Below are 17,490 nucleotides of genomic sequence, written 5' to 3' on the forward strand. Positions count from 1 at the left end.
TACACTTGTTTGGCAGCTCTCCAAGGTGGGACCTAATCCTGAGAAATAAGTGGAAGCCTTGCCTTAAATCAATTTTCACTACCCCCATGTGTTAATTTGCTGCAGGACAGCCATCAGGACTGCGGTCTGATTGCCCCTGACATCTCAGCGAACAGAATAGTGGAAACCAGGGTGTCCTGTAAAAATCCATTCCTACAAGAATTGAACAGTGCACCTACCCAATTATCTATTACCCCACATTCAATTCAATGCTGGTAGTGTGCACTTTAGTCATGCATATATTGCAACAAACAATGAAAGTCACTTTTAATCTTTATTAGAATTTTTGGCTAAATGACAAAATAGTCTTTGAGACTTACCAAGAAGTATGAAAATTTGCAATATTAATACCTGGACAGGTTGTGGTTGAACAGTGGAGTCTTGATTATACTGGATATTCCAATTAATTTGAGAGTTTCCTGTGGGCTGATACCATTGAAGATCTTTCGTGATGTTGTATGCCTGTAATAGAAATGTGTGCCAATTAGCCCTGACCACCTCATCCCATTCAAAAATCAGTTATTGCCACTGCATACAACATCCACCTCTTGAAATTAGTATTACTGGATATTCTGAATTCAATTTCTGTGACTGACTTGTTTAACTTGTTTGAAGAGACTGTTTTCTTTCAATTGGTTCATGGGAAGTGGGCATTGCTAACTTTTACTGCACATTCCTAATTGTTCTTTATGGTGGCATTGAGCTGCCTTGGTAAACCACTGCCATGCATCAGAGACGCAATGTTTTCAGTGAAGGAGTTCCAGAATTTTAGCACTGTGACTGTAAAGGAATGGTAATAGTGAAGGAACAACAATATTGTTCCAAGGCAGGATGGTGCGAGAGTTGGGTTTGGAGGGAGGGGATTCTTTCAGTTGATAGTGTTCCCCTGTATCTTCTGCCCTTGTCCTTCTAGGTGGTAGAGCTCATGGGTTTAGAAAGTTAGAAAATATCGGAGCAGCTAATGAAAGCCCCTTAAACAATGCTTCGTGTAGTTGGGACATACAGCTGCTACTGTGCATCAGTGGTGAAGGAGTGAATTGAGAAGGTAGTGGATGCGTGCCAAGCAAACAGACTCTATTGTCCTGGATGATGTTGAGTTTATGCGTTGTTGGAAACGCATCCATCCAGGCAAGTGGGCAGCATTCCATCGCTGTCTTGAATTGTAGATGGAGGACAGGCTTTAGAAAGATGGGAGGTAAGAATTCCTAACTTTTTATCATGCTGAACAATGGAGCTATGGCTGCTGACAATTTTCCCCACTCCTAGATACCAGGTTTAGCACTGAATTCTTCCCAATCCAGTATAGATTAGATGAGACAGAAATTTCAATTTCTTCAAACCTTTATTTATAATTCAGATAATTTCCTCATTGTTCACCTGTATGGTAATATACGACAGAATAGATTCCCAACCCAATTCTAAAATCTGGCTGATTTACCCATTAAGTTTTCCAATTGACAGGTGATCCATTTTGTCAGGTTACCATCTCAGCACTGAAGGTGCTCAACTGTGTCCAAAGCTAACATTTAGTAGGGTACCCATATTGCACCATTTTTCATAACATTTTCAAACTTTAACTTTGAGACGCAAAGGTAGGAACTGCCTGTACCCTTAATTCACTGAACAAAATTTTGCAAATTTACATCTCCTAATTACTAAACGCTATAAATGGACTATACAATTCTTTAAAATGATAAAAGCTGATCACAGACTCCAAGGGATAACAAGGTGTAGAGCTAGATGAACACAGCAGGCCAAGCAGCATCAGATGAGCAGGAAAGCTGATGTTTTGGGTCTGGACCCTTCTTCAGAAATGCCCACGTTATAGAAATGTCCAGAAATACACCTTGTTATCTCAGATTCTCTAGCATCGGCAGTTCCTACTATCTTGGTGTCTGTGAGATGTTTGCCTGATATTTTTGTAGTGAACAACATTGATGTTTTAATGGCAATTTCTAAATAGGTTCCTTCATTAAAATCTTAGTAGCCACGTGAAGCACACATAAGGTCTAGGAGGATGTGAACTGATGAAGCCCTTGAAGTATATAAGGAAAGTAGGAAAGAACTTAAATTAGAAGGGCTTAAAGGGGTCATGAAAAGTCATTAGCAAACAGGATTAAAGAGAATCCTAAGGCTTTTCACACATATAAAAAGCAAGAAGGTAGTTAGGGAAAGGGTTGGCCCACTCAAGGACAACAGAGCGAATCTATGTGTGGAGCCAGAAGAGGTCGGCGAGATCCTAAACGAATATTTTATGTCGGTATTCAGCAAAGAGAAGAAATTGGTGGAGAATGATCTCAGGGAAGGGAGTGCTGAGTTTCTAAGCCAAGTTGCTAATAAAAAGGAAGAGGTATTGTCTGTCTTAAAAAGTATTAAGGTAGATAAGTCCCCTGGTCCTGATGGGATCTATCCCAGAATATTGAGGGAGACAAGAGAACAAATTGCTGGAGCATTGACAGACATCTTTGTATCCCCTTTGGCCACCGGTGGGATCCCAGAGGACTGAAGAATAGCCAATGTTGTCTCATTGTTTAAGAAGGGTAGCAGGGATAATCCTGGAAACTACCTCACATTGGTGGGTGGGAAATTATTTGAAAAGATTCTCAGGGACAAGATCCTTATGTATTTAGAAGCAAATGGACATATTAGTGATAGACAGCATGGTTTTGCGTGGGGGAGGTCATGCCTCACTAACTTGATTGAGTTTTCTGAGCAGGTGACGAAGATGATTGATGAGGGAAAAGCATTCTATTTTGGCTACATGGACTTCAGTTATGGCTTTGACAAGGTCCCTCATGGCAGACTGGTACAGAAGGTGAAGTCACATGGTGTCAGGGCTGAGCTGGCAAGATGGATACAGAACTGGCTTAGTCATAGTCACAGGAGACAGAGGGTAGCGGTGGAAGGATACTTTTCAGAATGGAGGGTTGTGACTGGTGATGTTCCATAGCAATCAGTGCTGGGACCTCTACTGTTTGTGGTCTATGTAAGTGATTTGGAGGAAAATGAAGCTGGTCTAATTCATAAGTTTGTGGACGATAAAAAGATTAGTGGAGCTCCGGACAGTGAAGAGGATTGTCAGACGATACAGCAAGATATAGATCAGTTAGACGCATGGGCAGAAAAATGGCAGACGGAATTTAATCAGGACACGTGAGGTGATGCATTTTGGAAGGTCAAGTACAGGTGGAAATTATGCAGTGAATGACAGAACCCTTTGGAGTATTGATATACAGAGGGATCTGGGTGTGCAAGTCCACAGATTACTGAAGGCAGCAGTGCAGGTAGATAAGGTAGTAAAAAAAAGGCTTGTGGCATGCTTTCCTTCATTGGAAGGGTCATTGAGCATAAGGATGGACAAGTTATGCTCTATAGAACTGAAGTTAGGTCACACTTGGAATATTGCATACAGTTCTGGTTACCACGCTATCAGAAGGATGTGGATGCTTTGGAGAGGATACAGAAAAAGTTTGCCAGGCTGTTGCCTGGTATGGGGGATTTTAGCTATGAAGAAAGGTTGGATAGTCTGCGAGATAGTAAGAACTGCCGATGCTGGAGTCAGAGATAACACAGTGTGGAGCTGGAGGAACACAGCAGGTTGGGACCCAAAACATCAACTTTCCTGCTCCTCTGATGCTGCCTGGCCTGCTGTGTTCCTCCAGCTCCACACTGTGTTTTCTTGGATAGTCTGGGTTTAATTTCACTGGAAAGCAGGAGGTTGAGGGGCGACCTAATTGAAGTTTATAAGATTGTAAATGGCATGGATGGAGTGGAAAGTAAGAAGCTTTTTCCCAGGGTGGAGGGGTCAAATACTAGGGGACACAGGTTCAAGTTACGAGGGGGAAGTTTAAGAGAGATGTGCGAGGCAAGTTTTTCACACAAAGGGTGGTGAGTGCCTGGAGTGTGCTGCCAGAGGTGGTGGTGGAAGCAGAGACAATAGCAGCGTTCAAGCAGCACCTGGACGAATACATGAATGGGATCCTGTAAGTGAAGACAGTTTTAGTATGGAAGGGCAAAATGTGTCAGCACAGGCCTGGAGGGCTGGAGGGCCGAAGGGCCTGTTCCTGTGCTGTATTGTTCTTTGTTCTTTGTGAACTACAGTTAGTTTATGGGCCTGTTGAAGAGAAAATTAAATATTGACTGACCGAAGCTTCGCAAAGCACTTACATTTGATATCATATAAAAAAACAGGCACTCTAATAACAATGTACGTTTAGGGTGCTTTCTCTTTTGCAATCTTGGCTATAATCTTTGTCTATTGTTCTTTTTGTACAACTAGATTGTGTCCATTCTATAAAGGGCTTTTATTTTTACTTTATTTCAATATCAAAAAAATCACAAAAATTATGAGTTTTGTTGGGGTCACAGGTTGTTTGCTGGGAGGGAAAGTGGGAATAAAAGAAAGACCGACATCAATCTTATGGGTGACTGCAACTGAGAGCAGTCAATTCAGAGGAATGAGTACAAACAATTCAAAGGACAATTTTAAGCAGATCAATCTACCAGAGAAGAATGTAGCTAGAATTAAACTATTTCATTTAATTTCATTTTATTATAAAAGCTACAAATGAATGGAAATGACAATTATTGAAAATGATTGTGTTAGTTTACTACTACGATTTCCAAGAGATGATAAAGATATTAATAGGTTATATCCCAGCATGGTAATAAAATGGACAATCACATTATTCTTAATATCATTCTTAATATCAATATCATTCTTACCTGCGCAGGAGTGTTTGGTTCACATGTCACGTAGGTTTTATGCACTACAACTTCTGAATCTTTGGGAATATTTAGTCCTTTCATGCTTTGAGCGAGTACATATTGATGCTGTCTGTTCTGTATCTGCACCACAAACAGTAATTTAGATAAGATTTTAAAATGAAGAACTAAACCTCTGTGATGCGCATAGGGCATGGGGCTTTAGGGGCCCAGACATCGACACACCATGATGCATCACCCAATCAAGAGGGGGGAAAAGAAAAGTCAAAGGAAAGAAAGAAATTGCATTCAAAAGCACTTTTCACATCCTCAAAAGTGTCCCAAATCATTAATAACCAATCTATTGGCCCATGGTCCATAGAATGATTAGAGACATATTGGCAGGATAAGTTTCACCAAAAATAATGTCTCTTCTCATGCTTTTAGGCATAACTGCATGATAATATTAAAAGCATGGCAGTGGCTCCAAATTAATTAAGCTAATGGTTCAACATTTTGTTTTGAAGCCACATTAGTTATAAATCTAAATTTTGAATCAATTAAAATTTGTCCATTTACTGTGTGGGGAAACAGCACAGTGTGCCCACTGGCATTCTCCCAAAGACAGCAGACAGCAGTATGAATTCATATAGCCAGGTATCCACTGCCTGCTCATAAGCCATGAGTCTGGTCATGAAATTCTTAAAGTAAGTGAAGTCTGAGGCCCAATTATATGATGGAAAATTAGTTTAAATAAAAACTAAAGGGCAACAGGATATCTTTTTATTTAATGTGCCCTACGAAGAGAGCAGATTCTCTGAGACATCTGTCAGTTTACAAAGGGACCTTGCTGCAGCTTGTTTTACCTTATCCAACTTAACTTGTTGCTGAAATTTCACTTGATGAAATGATGGTACTATTCAGGTGCGGGCACTTCTTTGAACTGATCTGTCTATTGGACAGAACTAACCACTAAATACCTCAACAAAAACTTCCATTTACAAGGCATTGTTAACGTAACAAATAATGTAATGTAATCCCACATGTTTTAGCTCATATTATGCCAGACAACAATTATTATTGTCCATTGAAGGTGCTTTCCTCCAAGGTAGATCCTCACTTTAACATGTTGCTCTCTGCTGCCCATCAGAAATCGGTCCCCATCCCTTTGGCTGGGGTCAGGCTGGCAGACTTCAGCAAACTCTGGGGTTACCTCTGTGCTTGGCTCCACATCTTCTCTTCATTGAGAGCAGCCTGTTGACCCAGTGCCACAGCTGGATACCTGCTGGCAATTTGATTGACCAGTGGCAGGATCTCCTCCAAGCTGGAGCCCCAATGTAAATAACAGCCTGACAGAAATTAGGTTACAGGGCAGCCTGCGAAATGGAAATGGGCTCACCAGCCAGCTTTAGGCTGGAAGAGTAAGGCCATCACCTCTGTATAAATTTCCCCTCATGACCTCCAAACAATTGAGCAGCTATGTGGAATTCCATGAGAATAACAGGAACTTATACTTTCACATGGAAATGGTAACACAATTCTGGATTCAAACACTGAACAAGCACTTAACAGCATTTAAGCCAATCAGTGTGGGACCCTTCCAGGAGCTTTTAACGCTGATTAATGTTTTTCATTTTATGAGACAGAGATATTCTCTCCGCTGAGCAATCACTGGAAAGCAAAGTTTCATGTATTTCTTTGATGGGTAAAATGCAAGTGAGCTTTGCTCTTGGAAGCTACGGTTCACAATATCACAGAACTCATCTCTGTCTAATATTGTAGTATAACCAGTCCCTCAAGCAGAATTGAAGATATACAACTATCATTTACAACTTTGGTGTCATGTTTAACCCTCATATGAGCTTCTAGCAACTTTCCATACCTTGAACAAATAAGAATTGTTGTTAGATTAAACTTTTTTTTATTATTACACATGATTATCATTAAGTCAATTAGGATTAAAGCAGACACTTTTCTATTTAAATTTTAAAGTAGCACAAATGTTTAGATAATAACAAGTTGTGTCTGGACACGCTTGTAAAATTAATCACATACCTCCGAGGGGTTTGACAGCCCACCTTGCCTCACAATGGTCTGTTCATAATTGACATCATTTGCCTTCTGATATTGTTGCTGAGCATCCTACACAAAGATATACATTAGATAAATCCAAAAGATTGTTATTTGTTCACATTTTCAAGTTCCGCAATGGCAACACCCTCCTTTTTTTTAAGCTATCATTAAGTGATTATGATGCCACTTCTTGAAAAAAAAAATCATGTGCACAGTACATTGTCGCAGCAAGCGACAGCTGAGATGTAAAAGGATTCACAAGGAAGTACAATTGTTCACAGGTGGCCCAATAACATGGAATTTCAGCACAACACTCAACATTAGTTGTTTCCAATTTGACCAGTTCAACATTAGATAGCATGTGGGTGGTGGAATTGGTGGTAGGTTGGGTTGGGTTTTTGAGGTGCATAAGAGGTGACAACGGAACTTGGGATATTCTTGTTCAGTTTTTGATGGTTAATACAAGGAGGAGATCTTGTAGTACAGTGGTAGCACATGACCTCCGGGCTAGAAGCCCTACAGTCCCATGCCAGGACTTGTTGGGAATGGAAGGTATGTTTTATGATGTGGCGATGACCATCAGTCTGTAAAGATCCTTCCAACAGTGACAGACAGTGAGAGTAGGACAGTTCCTAGTCAGCCAACCTGCCAAAGGCAATGGCAAACTGTTGTGAGGTCACATGCAGCGACCAATCCAGTGCAAGCCCATGGTACAACCCCAGAATCAAGAAATGGAGAAATGGCAGGCAGATACAAGAACAGCCATGGTAGAAGCTACCATCAGGTTACCTGCCTCTCAGTCAGAAAAGCGCTTAGTGCAGATAATGCATGCGTAGCATACTTACTCATTATCTTATCTTGAGGAAGGATTATTATACATTCTTATTGATTATTGGATACATTACTATTCTATGAAGAGCACTCCAACTAAAAAGGAGTAACTGTCAAACAATCTGGTTAGCAACATTTCAAAGACATTTCGTATAAAAAGAGATATTAGTGTGAATGCATTCATTTTTAAATCCTCAAATATTAGGTTTCCTCAAGCATTAACCACAAAAATTCAACTGCAAACTCAGGCCTTGTACCTCAGCCCAATTATTGATACCGATTACAAACTAGAGAAATCACTAATGTAGATAATTCAATGTGAGTGTACTACATATAATCAAACCTTTTCATTCAACCTATGATGTGTTTTTCTGTTAGAAAACAAATATAAAAATAAAAATTTCAAAGCTTGTTTTTCAGAGACCGTTGCAGCTCCGAGGAAAGAAAGAAGCTATTTCCCACATTTTATCCTGTGCTTTTTCCAGCAATCCCCCCATGCAGTGATTCAAATTATTTATTTAAATTCTCCTTTAAGAATACAATTCTTTCCATTTCAGTTATTTAGCGTATTAGTTCATCAGCAGCTTCTTATATTTGGGCTACAACATAGCCCTCATATCTTTTACTAAGGACTCTTGCTAACTTGTGTCTGAGAAGCTCAATTCTGTTAGTGATTTGTGTAAGAGTTCAATGCAAAGCTCATCTCTAACAGAACACTTTCTCTTAATTCACACATGCTCAACACTTGATTCTGTTGCGGCAAGAACTTTGAGCTGCAATCTATTAACAGCACTCCATCCATTTCCATGCAATGCTGAGGAAGGGTCACCGGACCCGAAACGTTAACACTGTTTTTCCCTTCACAGATGCTGCTAGACCTGCTGAGCTTTTCCAGCAACTTTGTTTTTGTCCGTGCAATGCTCTGTCCGTGTCAATTATCAGTTTAAAGATTGCTCTGTACTGTAGGTTCACGTTCACTGGGGACTTGACTGAGCAAGTCCAAATTCTCTTCAGCTACTTCCACCCTTACGCTTAATAGACAGAGAAGACTTCATTCCCTTTAATATAGGTTTCAATCTCTACCAAGATTAAAGAGATCAAAGTATAGATCAAAGCATCACCGAAGGTATTCGTTATGTTTTACACAGTCACAAACGCCAGTCTTCCTGTTTAAAAAGCAATCAGCCTGTATTTATAAGTTTTAAAAGCCCAGGTATTTGCTGAATTCCACACCTAGTTGGAACAGAAAACTGGCTTGACAGCTTCCCATTCACGACAGCCAGGCTAACTGCAAATTCAGACATTCACTTGTAATTTCATCAGCAACAATCTCTTTGCACACAAGTTACTGTATCCTCAAAAAGCTGAAGTTATAAATGTGTCAGTAACAAGTGGTGCTGGTTCAAAGCTGTAGAGAGTGGCAACAGACTAAAGTATTAAGACACTGCTATTGGCTTCTTCTGAGCCTTAACTTCTATAATTTTTCATGAAATAGCAGACATACTATACAGGACCTGACAAGAAATGCACATAAACTGTCACAGAGAAGTCCACTGAAGAAGTACTTTATGAGACAATAAAAGACTTGTGTAGGATGTTGTCAAGAACAAAAGTCAGGAGAAAACAGATAGGAGTGGGGGTCAGGCAATTGAAAACAGAAACATGGTTTTTAAAAGCCTGAAGACTATAAAAGGGAGTCGACTGTAAAAGAAACCGGTAGTTTCGAAGGCGTGGAAAAGTATTTGCTGGAATCGTTGATTGCATCATGAATATTATTATTAACACTGCAGGAATATCAAATTTGGAGCTCAAGAGGTATTCGGTGGTGTTCGGTGAAGGAAGGATATTAGCTAGGTCACAGTAGTGGAAAGGATCCAGGAGATTTTTTACATTCCTCACGGACAGATGAAGCTTCCATTTAACTAAACATCTGAAAGAGTGCTCCTCTGGCAATGCAATTCTTCCTCAGTACTGCACTTAAGTCTCATCTTAGATTAGGTGCTCAAGAAGTGGGTCTTGCATCATACTATTTTGACCTAGTCATTAGAGTGTTTACAAATTGAACCAAGCAAATAGCTTCTAAAAACCAAACGCTGCAAACGCAACTTGCATCAAAATAGTGCATTTAAAAATCCTAATCTGCAGTGTAGAGGTGTATTCAAAGATTGATGCCAATCATGGAATATTAAAATGCATGACTAAACGTTTGGTGAAAGAGGTGGGAATTAAAGTCGTAAATAACTACTGAGTTGCCAGGTTAGATTTGGTTTAATATCTCACACATTCATAAAAGACTGTATCATCCATGAAATGCATTTTACAGTGCAGCACTAAAAGGTTAGCCAAGATTATAAGTGCTCAGCTCTGCAGCGAGTCTGAAGATTACAAATGTTCTAAGGAAATAGTGTACAATTGAGCTGCTTTGTTATTTTTTGACAGAAGTTTACAATTATGAATAAATTCTCAATTCACTGATGAATAGTCGGAGAAAGCCAGAACTGCAGATGCTGGATCAGATTCAATACAGTGTGGAGCTGGAGGAACACAGCTGGCCGGGCAGCATCAGAGGAGCAGGAAAGTCCATGTTTCAGGTTTACACCCTTCATCAGGGCTGGGGAGGTGGTAGGGAGCTGCAGAATAAATGGGGGGGGTGGGGCTGGGGGAAGGTAGGTGAGATGGTGATAGGTGGATGCAGGTAAGGGGTAGTGGAGATTGGTTACTGGGAAGGGTGGGGTGGATGGGTGGGAAAGAAGATGGACAGGTTGTGTCAGGTCAAGGAGTTGGGGGACGAGAGGGCGGGTTGGATAAAGGGATGGGGTTGGGGGTGGGAAGGTTTTGAAACCGGTGAATTCTTTGTCGAAGCCATCGGGCTGTAGGCTCCCGAGGTGGAGTATGAGGTGTTGCTCCTCCAGTTTGCATGTGGTGTCATTGTGACACTGGAGGAGGCCCGGGATGGACATGTCACCCAGGGAGTGGGGGGACGGAGGGGGGTAGTTAAAATGGTTAGCAACTGGAAGGTGTTGTTGATTATAGCATACAGAGCATAGATGCTCCACGAAATGGTCACCGAGTCTGCGATTGGTCTCATCGATGTAGAGGATACCACATAGGGAGCAATGGATATAGTAGTCCAGGTTGGAGGATGTACAGGTGAATCCCTGTCAGATTCGGAAAACGGGCCTTGAATGGAGGTGAAAGCGAAGGTGTAGGGGCAGGTGTAGCACTTCCTGCGGTTGCAGGGTTGCCGGGTGTAGTGGGGAGTGTGGAGCAGACAAGGGAGTTGCGGAGTGACCGGTCCCTACGAAAGGCAGATAGGGGTGGGGAGGGAAATATATCTTTGGTTGTGGGGTTGGATTGTAGGTGGCGGAAGTGACGGAGGATGATGCGCTGGATGCGGAGGTTGGCAGGGGGGGGTGATAAGTGAGAACAGGGGGACTCTGTCTTTATTTTTGTTGGGGGCAGGGGGTTCGAGGGCAGAAGTGTGGGAAATGCAAGAGATGCCGTTGAGGGTATTATAAATCAACAGAGGGAGGCTGTTGCGGTCCTTGAAGTGGGAGGACATCTGGGATGTCTGGGAGTGGAATGCTCCACCTTGGGAGCAGATGTGGGGGAGGCGAGTAAGGCATCGAATTCTTGCAGGAGAGTGGGTGAGAGGAGGTGTAGTCAAGGCAGCTATGGAACTCGATGGGTTGGAAATAGATGTTGGTGCTGAGACGGTTACTGGAGATGGAGATGGAGATGGAGATGTCCAGGAAGGGGAGGGGGGTGTCTGAGATGTTCCAGGTGAATTTGAGGTTGGAGTGAAAGGTGTCAGTAAAGTTGATGAACTGTTCAAGCTCCAGTGACATCTCAGATGTCCTCCCAATGTGGTCTCCTCTACATCGGTGAGACCCAGCGCAGACTCGGTGACTGTTTCGTGGAGCATCTGCGATCTGTATGCTATAATCAACAACACCTTCCAGTCGCTAACCATTTCAACTCCCCCTCCCAATCCCTGAGTGACATGTCCATCCTGGACCTCCTCCAGTGTCACAATGATGCCACCCACATACTGGAGTAACAACACCTCATATTTTGCCTCGGGAGCTTACTGCCCGATGGCCTATACAGGTGAATTCACCAGTTTTAAAATCTTCTCACCCCCAGCCTTATCCAATGTCCGACCCTCCCCCTCACCCCCCACCTCCTTGACCTGACACAACCTGTCCACCCCTCCATTCCCACTGACCAATCCTCACTACCCCCCACCTGCATCCACCTATCACTATCCCACCTACCTTCACCCTGTCCCACCACCCCTCTATTTATTTCTGAGCTCCCTTCCCCCTCCCCCTCCCCAATCCTGATGAAGGGCTGTAAACCTGAAACGGAGACTTTCCTGCTCCTATGATGCTGCCTCACCTGCTGTGTTCCTTCAGTTCCACACTGTATTGTCACTACTGAATCTTGCCGTTCTGGCTCAATTTCTCAGATGTCTTCGCCCCCTCCTACCTGCTTGCTCCTGTTCCATCTGTAATTTTATGGGTAGTGGATGAGTCATTAGGCAGCCCACCTGCTCTCACCTCAGTTCAGGCCCCTCGGTGGTTAACCAATGGCTACTTCAGGGCCACTTGGTGGGAGGAAGTCGAGGATGAAGCAGAAGCCCTGCTTGGGCAATAAGTATGAAGACCTCTCTTGTGAGCCCCCTTCCCCCAGTCAGGAACCCTCACCCTACCTCCCTGTCATCTACTCCCCAGCAAGTGAAACAGATGACTTTGTTTGTTTGTGCTTGGCTAATTTGATCAACATAATATTCACCAACAAGCTCTCTAATACTGACTGTGCAGCTGGAGGGACAAATAGTCATGACTATTGTCAGGTGGGGACATTTCAGCTTATATTGGTGATGTAATCTCATCCCGAGAACTTTGATCTTTACCTGTGCAAAAGAACCAGAGGCAATGGCCTAGTGGTATTGTCACTGGACTGTTAATCCAGAGACCCATGTAATGTTCTGGGGACCTGGCTTCAAATCTCACCATGGTAGATGGTGGAATTTGAATTCCATTTAATAAACAAAAAATATGCAATTAAGAGTCTAATAATGAGCATAAATCCACTGCCAAGCCACATCCAGTGAATGAATAAAACAAATAAATCATGAGTAACTTTTGTTATTTTACACACAGCATGGTCTAGAATCTTGAATGCAGCACCACAGCATGTTGGAGCCAGACTGAATCTTACCTTTTGAAAGAGAATTAAGAATCAGACAGTTATTAGAAGAGAAAATCAATGCAGAAAAAAAGACAAGGGTGTAGGCTTAGCTGAATTGCTCTTGCAGAGGTCCAGCACAAGTTCAAATGGGCCAAATAACCTCTGTATTGCAAATTATTCTATGATTCTATTGTCGATCTTCTTCATGAAGGCAACTGAAAATGATTCCATGCTAAAAGACATATTAAGAATGTTTCCACATCACGATTCAAAGGCTAAAATTCCACACTTCAATCTCAGAGGGATTATTATTTCACAAGTAAGGTTAACGAGAATCCTAAGGCATTCTATACATACATTAAAAACAAGAGAATAACTAGGGAGAAGGTAGGACCACTCAAGGATAAAGGAGGGAACTTGTGCTTGGAAGCAGAGGATATGAGTGAGATTCTAAATGAGTACTTTGCATTAGTATTCACCAGGAGAAAGATACAGAGGATAGTGAGATTTGTGTGCAGCATACTAATATGCCGTGGTATTGGGTGTTTTGAAGAGCTTTAAGGTGGATAAGTCCCCAGGGCCCAGAGGTACCTACCTCAGGTTATTGAGAGAGGCAAGAGAGGAGGTTGCTGGGGCCTTGACCAAGATCTTTGTATCCTCGCTAGCCACTGGAGAGGTCTCAGAGGACTGATGAGTAGCTAATGTTGTTCCTCTGTTCAAGAAGGGAAACAGGGATAATCCAAGAAACTACAGACCAGCGAGTCTCACCAGTGAGATTTGGAAGCTATTGGAAAGAATTCTTAGGGATAGGATTTACGCACGTTTGGAAAAGCATGACCTAATTGGGGACAGTCAGCATGGCTTTGTGCAGGCTAGGTCATGTCTTACCAACTTGATTGAATTTTCTGAGGAAATGACAAAGGTGATTGATGAGGGTAAAGTAGTGGATGTTGTCTACATGGATTTTAGTAAGGCTTTTGACATGGTCCCTCATGGTAGGCTCATCCAGAAGATTAAGATGTGTGATCCACGGTGACTTAGCCACGCGGATTCAGAACCGGCTTGCCCATAGAAGGCAGAGGGTAATGGTGGAAGGTTGTATTTCAGGCTGGGGGTCCGTGACTAGTGGTGTTCCTCAGGGATCCATACTGGGACCTCAGCTGTTTGTGATATATACAAATGACTTGTATGAAAACGTAGATAGGTGGGTTAGTAAGTTTGCAAACAACACAAAGATCGGTGGAATTGTGGATAGTGTAGAAGGTTATCAAATGATTCAGCGGGATATAAATCAGTTGCAGATATGGGCGGAGAAATGGCAGATCAAGTTTAACCTGGGTTAAGTGTGAAGTGCTGCACTTTGGGAGATCAAATATTGAGGAAACATATACAGTTAATGGCAGGATCCTGAACAGCATTGATGTACAGAGGGATCTTCGGGTTCAAGTCCATAGCTCCCTGAAAGTGGCCACGCAAGTAGATAGGGTGGTAAGGCAGCGTATGGCATGCTTGCCTTTATTGGTCAGGGAATTGAGTACAAGAGTCAGGATGTCATGTTGGAGCTTTATAAGATTTTGGTTCAGCCACACTTAGTGTATTGTGTTCAGTTCTGGTCACAACATTACAGGAAGTATGTGGAATCTTTGAAGACGGTGCAGGTGAGTTTTACCAGGATGCTGCCTGGATTAGATGGTATGAACTATAAAGGAGAGTCTAGAAAAACTTGGTTGTTTTCTCTGGAACAGTGGAGACTGAAGGGAGACTTGATAGGAGTCTTTAAAATTACAAGATGCATAGATAAGGTTGACAGTCAGAATCTTTTTCCCAGAGTTGAAATCTGTAAAACTAGGGGACGTGCATTTAAAGGTGAGAGGGCACAAAGTTCAAGAGAGATGGGAGGGGCAAGCTTTTTTTTAAAACAGAGAGTGGTAGGAGTGTGGAACGTGCTGCCAAAGGTGGTGGTGGAGGCAGATACAACAGGGGCATTTAAGGGACTTTTAGATAAGCACATGAATATGCAAGGAATGTAGGGATATGAGCCAAGGGCAGGCAGAATTGATTAGTTTAACTTGGCATCATGTTCAGCACAACATCGTGGGCCAAAGGGCCCATTTCTGTGCTGTACAGTTCAATGTCCTGACTAAGAACCTGAATTGGACATCTCAAGTACTGAGACAGGGCAAATCATGAATCAGTACATCAAGGATCAAAAAGGGTAATAGAAGCATTGAAGTTAGTAGCCAAAAAGAGATTGAAATGATATGGCCATCTTTGTGGTGAGGCAAGTTATGAAGATGGAGCTGCCTGGAAGGAGGCGAAGAGGAAGGCCAAAGATGGAACAATGTTATGACAAGAGATCTGAATGCAGTAGGACTGAATGAAAAAACAGAGGGAGTTAGAGAAGGGAGATCAATCAACACTGTGGTGATCCCAGTTACAATGGAAGATGATGAAAGGACAAAGGTGGTATCCTGTCTGAATTGAAATGCCAAGTTGCTGAAATGCTTATTAGCTTAGTCTTCAGCTATCCTCCCCCTCCTGTTAATAACACAATTGTTTCATATAGTCTTTCCCATCCACTCTACCATCTCCCTTCCCAGATCTGAAGGGATTTTATGAACCGCCTTGTTTATAAACTCCTTCTTTGTTTCTCGGATGCATGCAGATACACATTTTATGTCACTTTGCTGTTTTATTCCCTTCCTACCTTTAGGTTTTTATGTTTTTCATTGTGAAGCCAGGTGTCGTAACCCAGAAGGCAGGTGATACAGGCTCTGTGTTGCTTGCCAACACAACAGCTGCTTGTGGCAGTTTATGCTCTGTGAGAATGAAAGCACAGACCAGAGGTACAGAATAATAACGTGGCAACTAAATAGATTATGAAGCTGTTTTATCCGAACATGGACCCAACAGTGTTCAAAATATTCAAACTAAAATACGTAGTCCACTTTCCCCTAAACACAAGAACATTTGAACTGGAGCAGGAATAGACTACAGGAACCCCTTAAACTATTTCACTACAAATTATCATTCCACATTCCTGCCCAATTCCCATACAGTATCTCTCGACTCAGAATCCGTACTGGGGCTTGCCACATTCCAGCCTGACAACTCAAAAATGCCCCTTTTATCCCGAGTATGTTTCCGTCCATTAACATTCCGTCCATCCATTCTTATTCCCTCAATTTCTTATAATTAAATATCTGCCTATCCCAGTACACTCAATGATGGAATAACTAAACCATCTGCAATAGAAAGTTCCAAAGATACACAACCTTTCAGTAAAGAAGCTTCTCATCTTAGTCACAAATAATCAAATCCTGATGCTGAAATTTTGTCATTATGTTTTATGTTCCCTAGCCAACAGAATACAACCTCTGCGTTTACTCTGCCAAGCTCCATCAGAATCTTAAATACTTCGACAACCTCTCACCCATCCAAACTCAGGACAATATTGACTCAAATTACTGAGCCTCTCCTCCGAGGACAACTCTCTCATTCCAGAAAGCAATCTAGCGACCCTTTGCTGTATTGCCTCCGAGGCAACTTCCTTTGATATGAAGATCAAGGCAAAATTGCCCCATTTGACTCAGAATGCCAATGTCAAATTCAATGGGGGCCAGAGCCATAGGCTTGGGGAATAGGCACTCAGATGTAATTCTCCCCAAACTGGCCAACAGTGGCCAGAGATAGGCTAAGTACCATAACGAGCAACAAGACAGTTTTTCAAAGCTGAAGGGCTAAATAGAGGTCCTCCACCACTTAAGAAGTAGAGGCTGGCCTTTCAAGATTAGTAAGGGAGTGATACCATGAGACAAGACGTTCTCGCAACCATTTTGTTAAGTTTCAAAAGAAAACACCCATTGCAGCCAGGCTACTGTTGCGGAGGGGAACCTTCTCAAAGACAACATTTGCCAGTAACGTGTGGAGGGCCACCACGCCAAGACCCAGGCTGCTGTCAGGAGGCCATGTCTCAGCAATTACATCATTTCTTTGCACTCTAGAGACCAGGAGGCCAACTGGAAAATTCAAATTGGCCTCTGATAATAGGCCTTAACAAGGCCAATTTGCAAATGGCACTGGGGACAGGATGTCTGTTCCTATCCGGGCCTGAACAGCCAGCCACAAAACTGCACATACTACTCGAGGCGTGATATCACCAAATCACAGACAATTGGAGCAAGACTTCTTCATTCTTGTCGGCCACCCCTTGCAATAAAGGCAAAGATTCAATTTGCCTTCCTAATTGCTTGCTGTACCCACAAACTAATTTCCTGCATTCGTCGAACAAATACATCCATAATTTGTACTGTATGCTCTGCCACTCCATTCAAAGAAGGACAATACGGTGTGTTTTACCCCTTTTATTCTCACGAAATCTGAAAATTCCTCTGAACAAAAATTGAGGAAAATATAAGACACAATCAAACTACACAAAATCTCAAGTCTTCCAAATTGTTGTTTGATTCATTGGAAATATCTGAACCTACTTCAAATGGCTATCACAACGAACAGATGTAGCCCCTGAAATTCTGCAAAAGCAATGTGCCCTCTCTGCTGTACTTGAGCCAGCCACTTCCATGGTTGCAAAAGTACCAAGAGTGGCTTCTTTTTTTAAAAAAACAGGTTAACATATTTTAGTTAACA

General features: G+C 42.2%; 1 protein-coding gene across 1 annotated transcript in view; it reads right to left on the minus strand.

The window, feature by feature from the left end:
• pof1b (POF1B actin binding protein) overlaps nucleotides 1-17,490 on the minus strand; it is an 86,961-nt gene that overhangs the window by 55,902 nt on the left and 13,569 nt on the right. The window contains exons 2-4 of the mRNA XM_048605012.1: nucleotides 6,799-6,885; nucleotides 4,765-4,887; nucleotides 391-501 (exon numbers count right to left, since the gene is read on the minus strand). Coding sequence (XP_048460969.1) covers nucleotides 391-501; nucleotides 4,765-4,887; nucleotides 6,799-6,885 — 321 coding nt within the window. The remainder of the gene's footprint in view (nucleotides 1-390; nucleotides 502-4,764; nucleotides 4,888-6,798; nucleotides 6,886-17,490) is intronic.

This window comes from Rhincodon typus, chromosome 14, assembly GCF_021869965.1.
Source record: "Rhincodon typus isolate 14 chromosome 14, sRhiTyp1.1, whole genome shotgun sequence".
NCBI lineage: Eukaryota > Metazoa > Chordata > Chondrichthyes > Orectolobiformes > Rhincodontidae > Rhincodon > Rhincodon typus.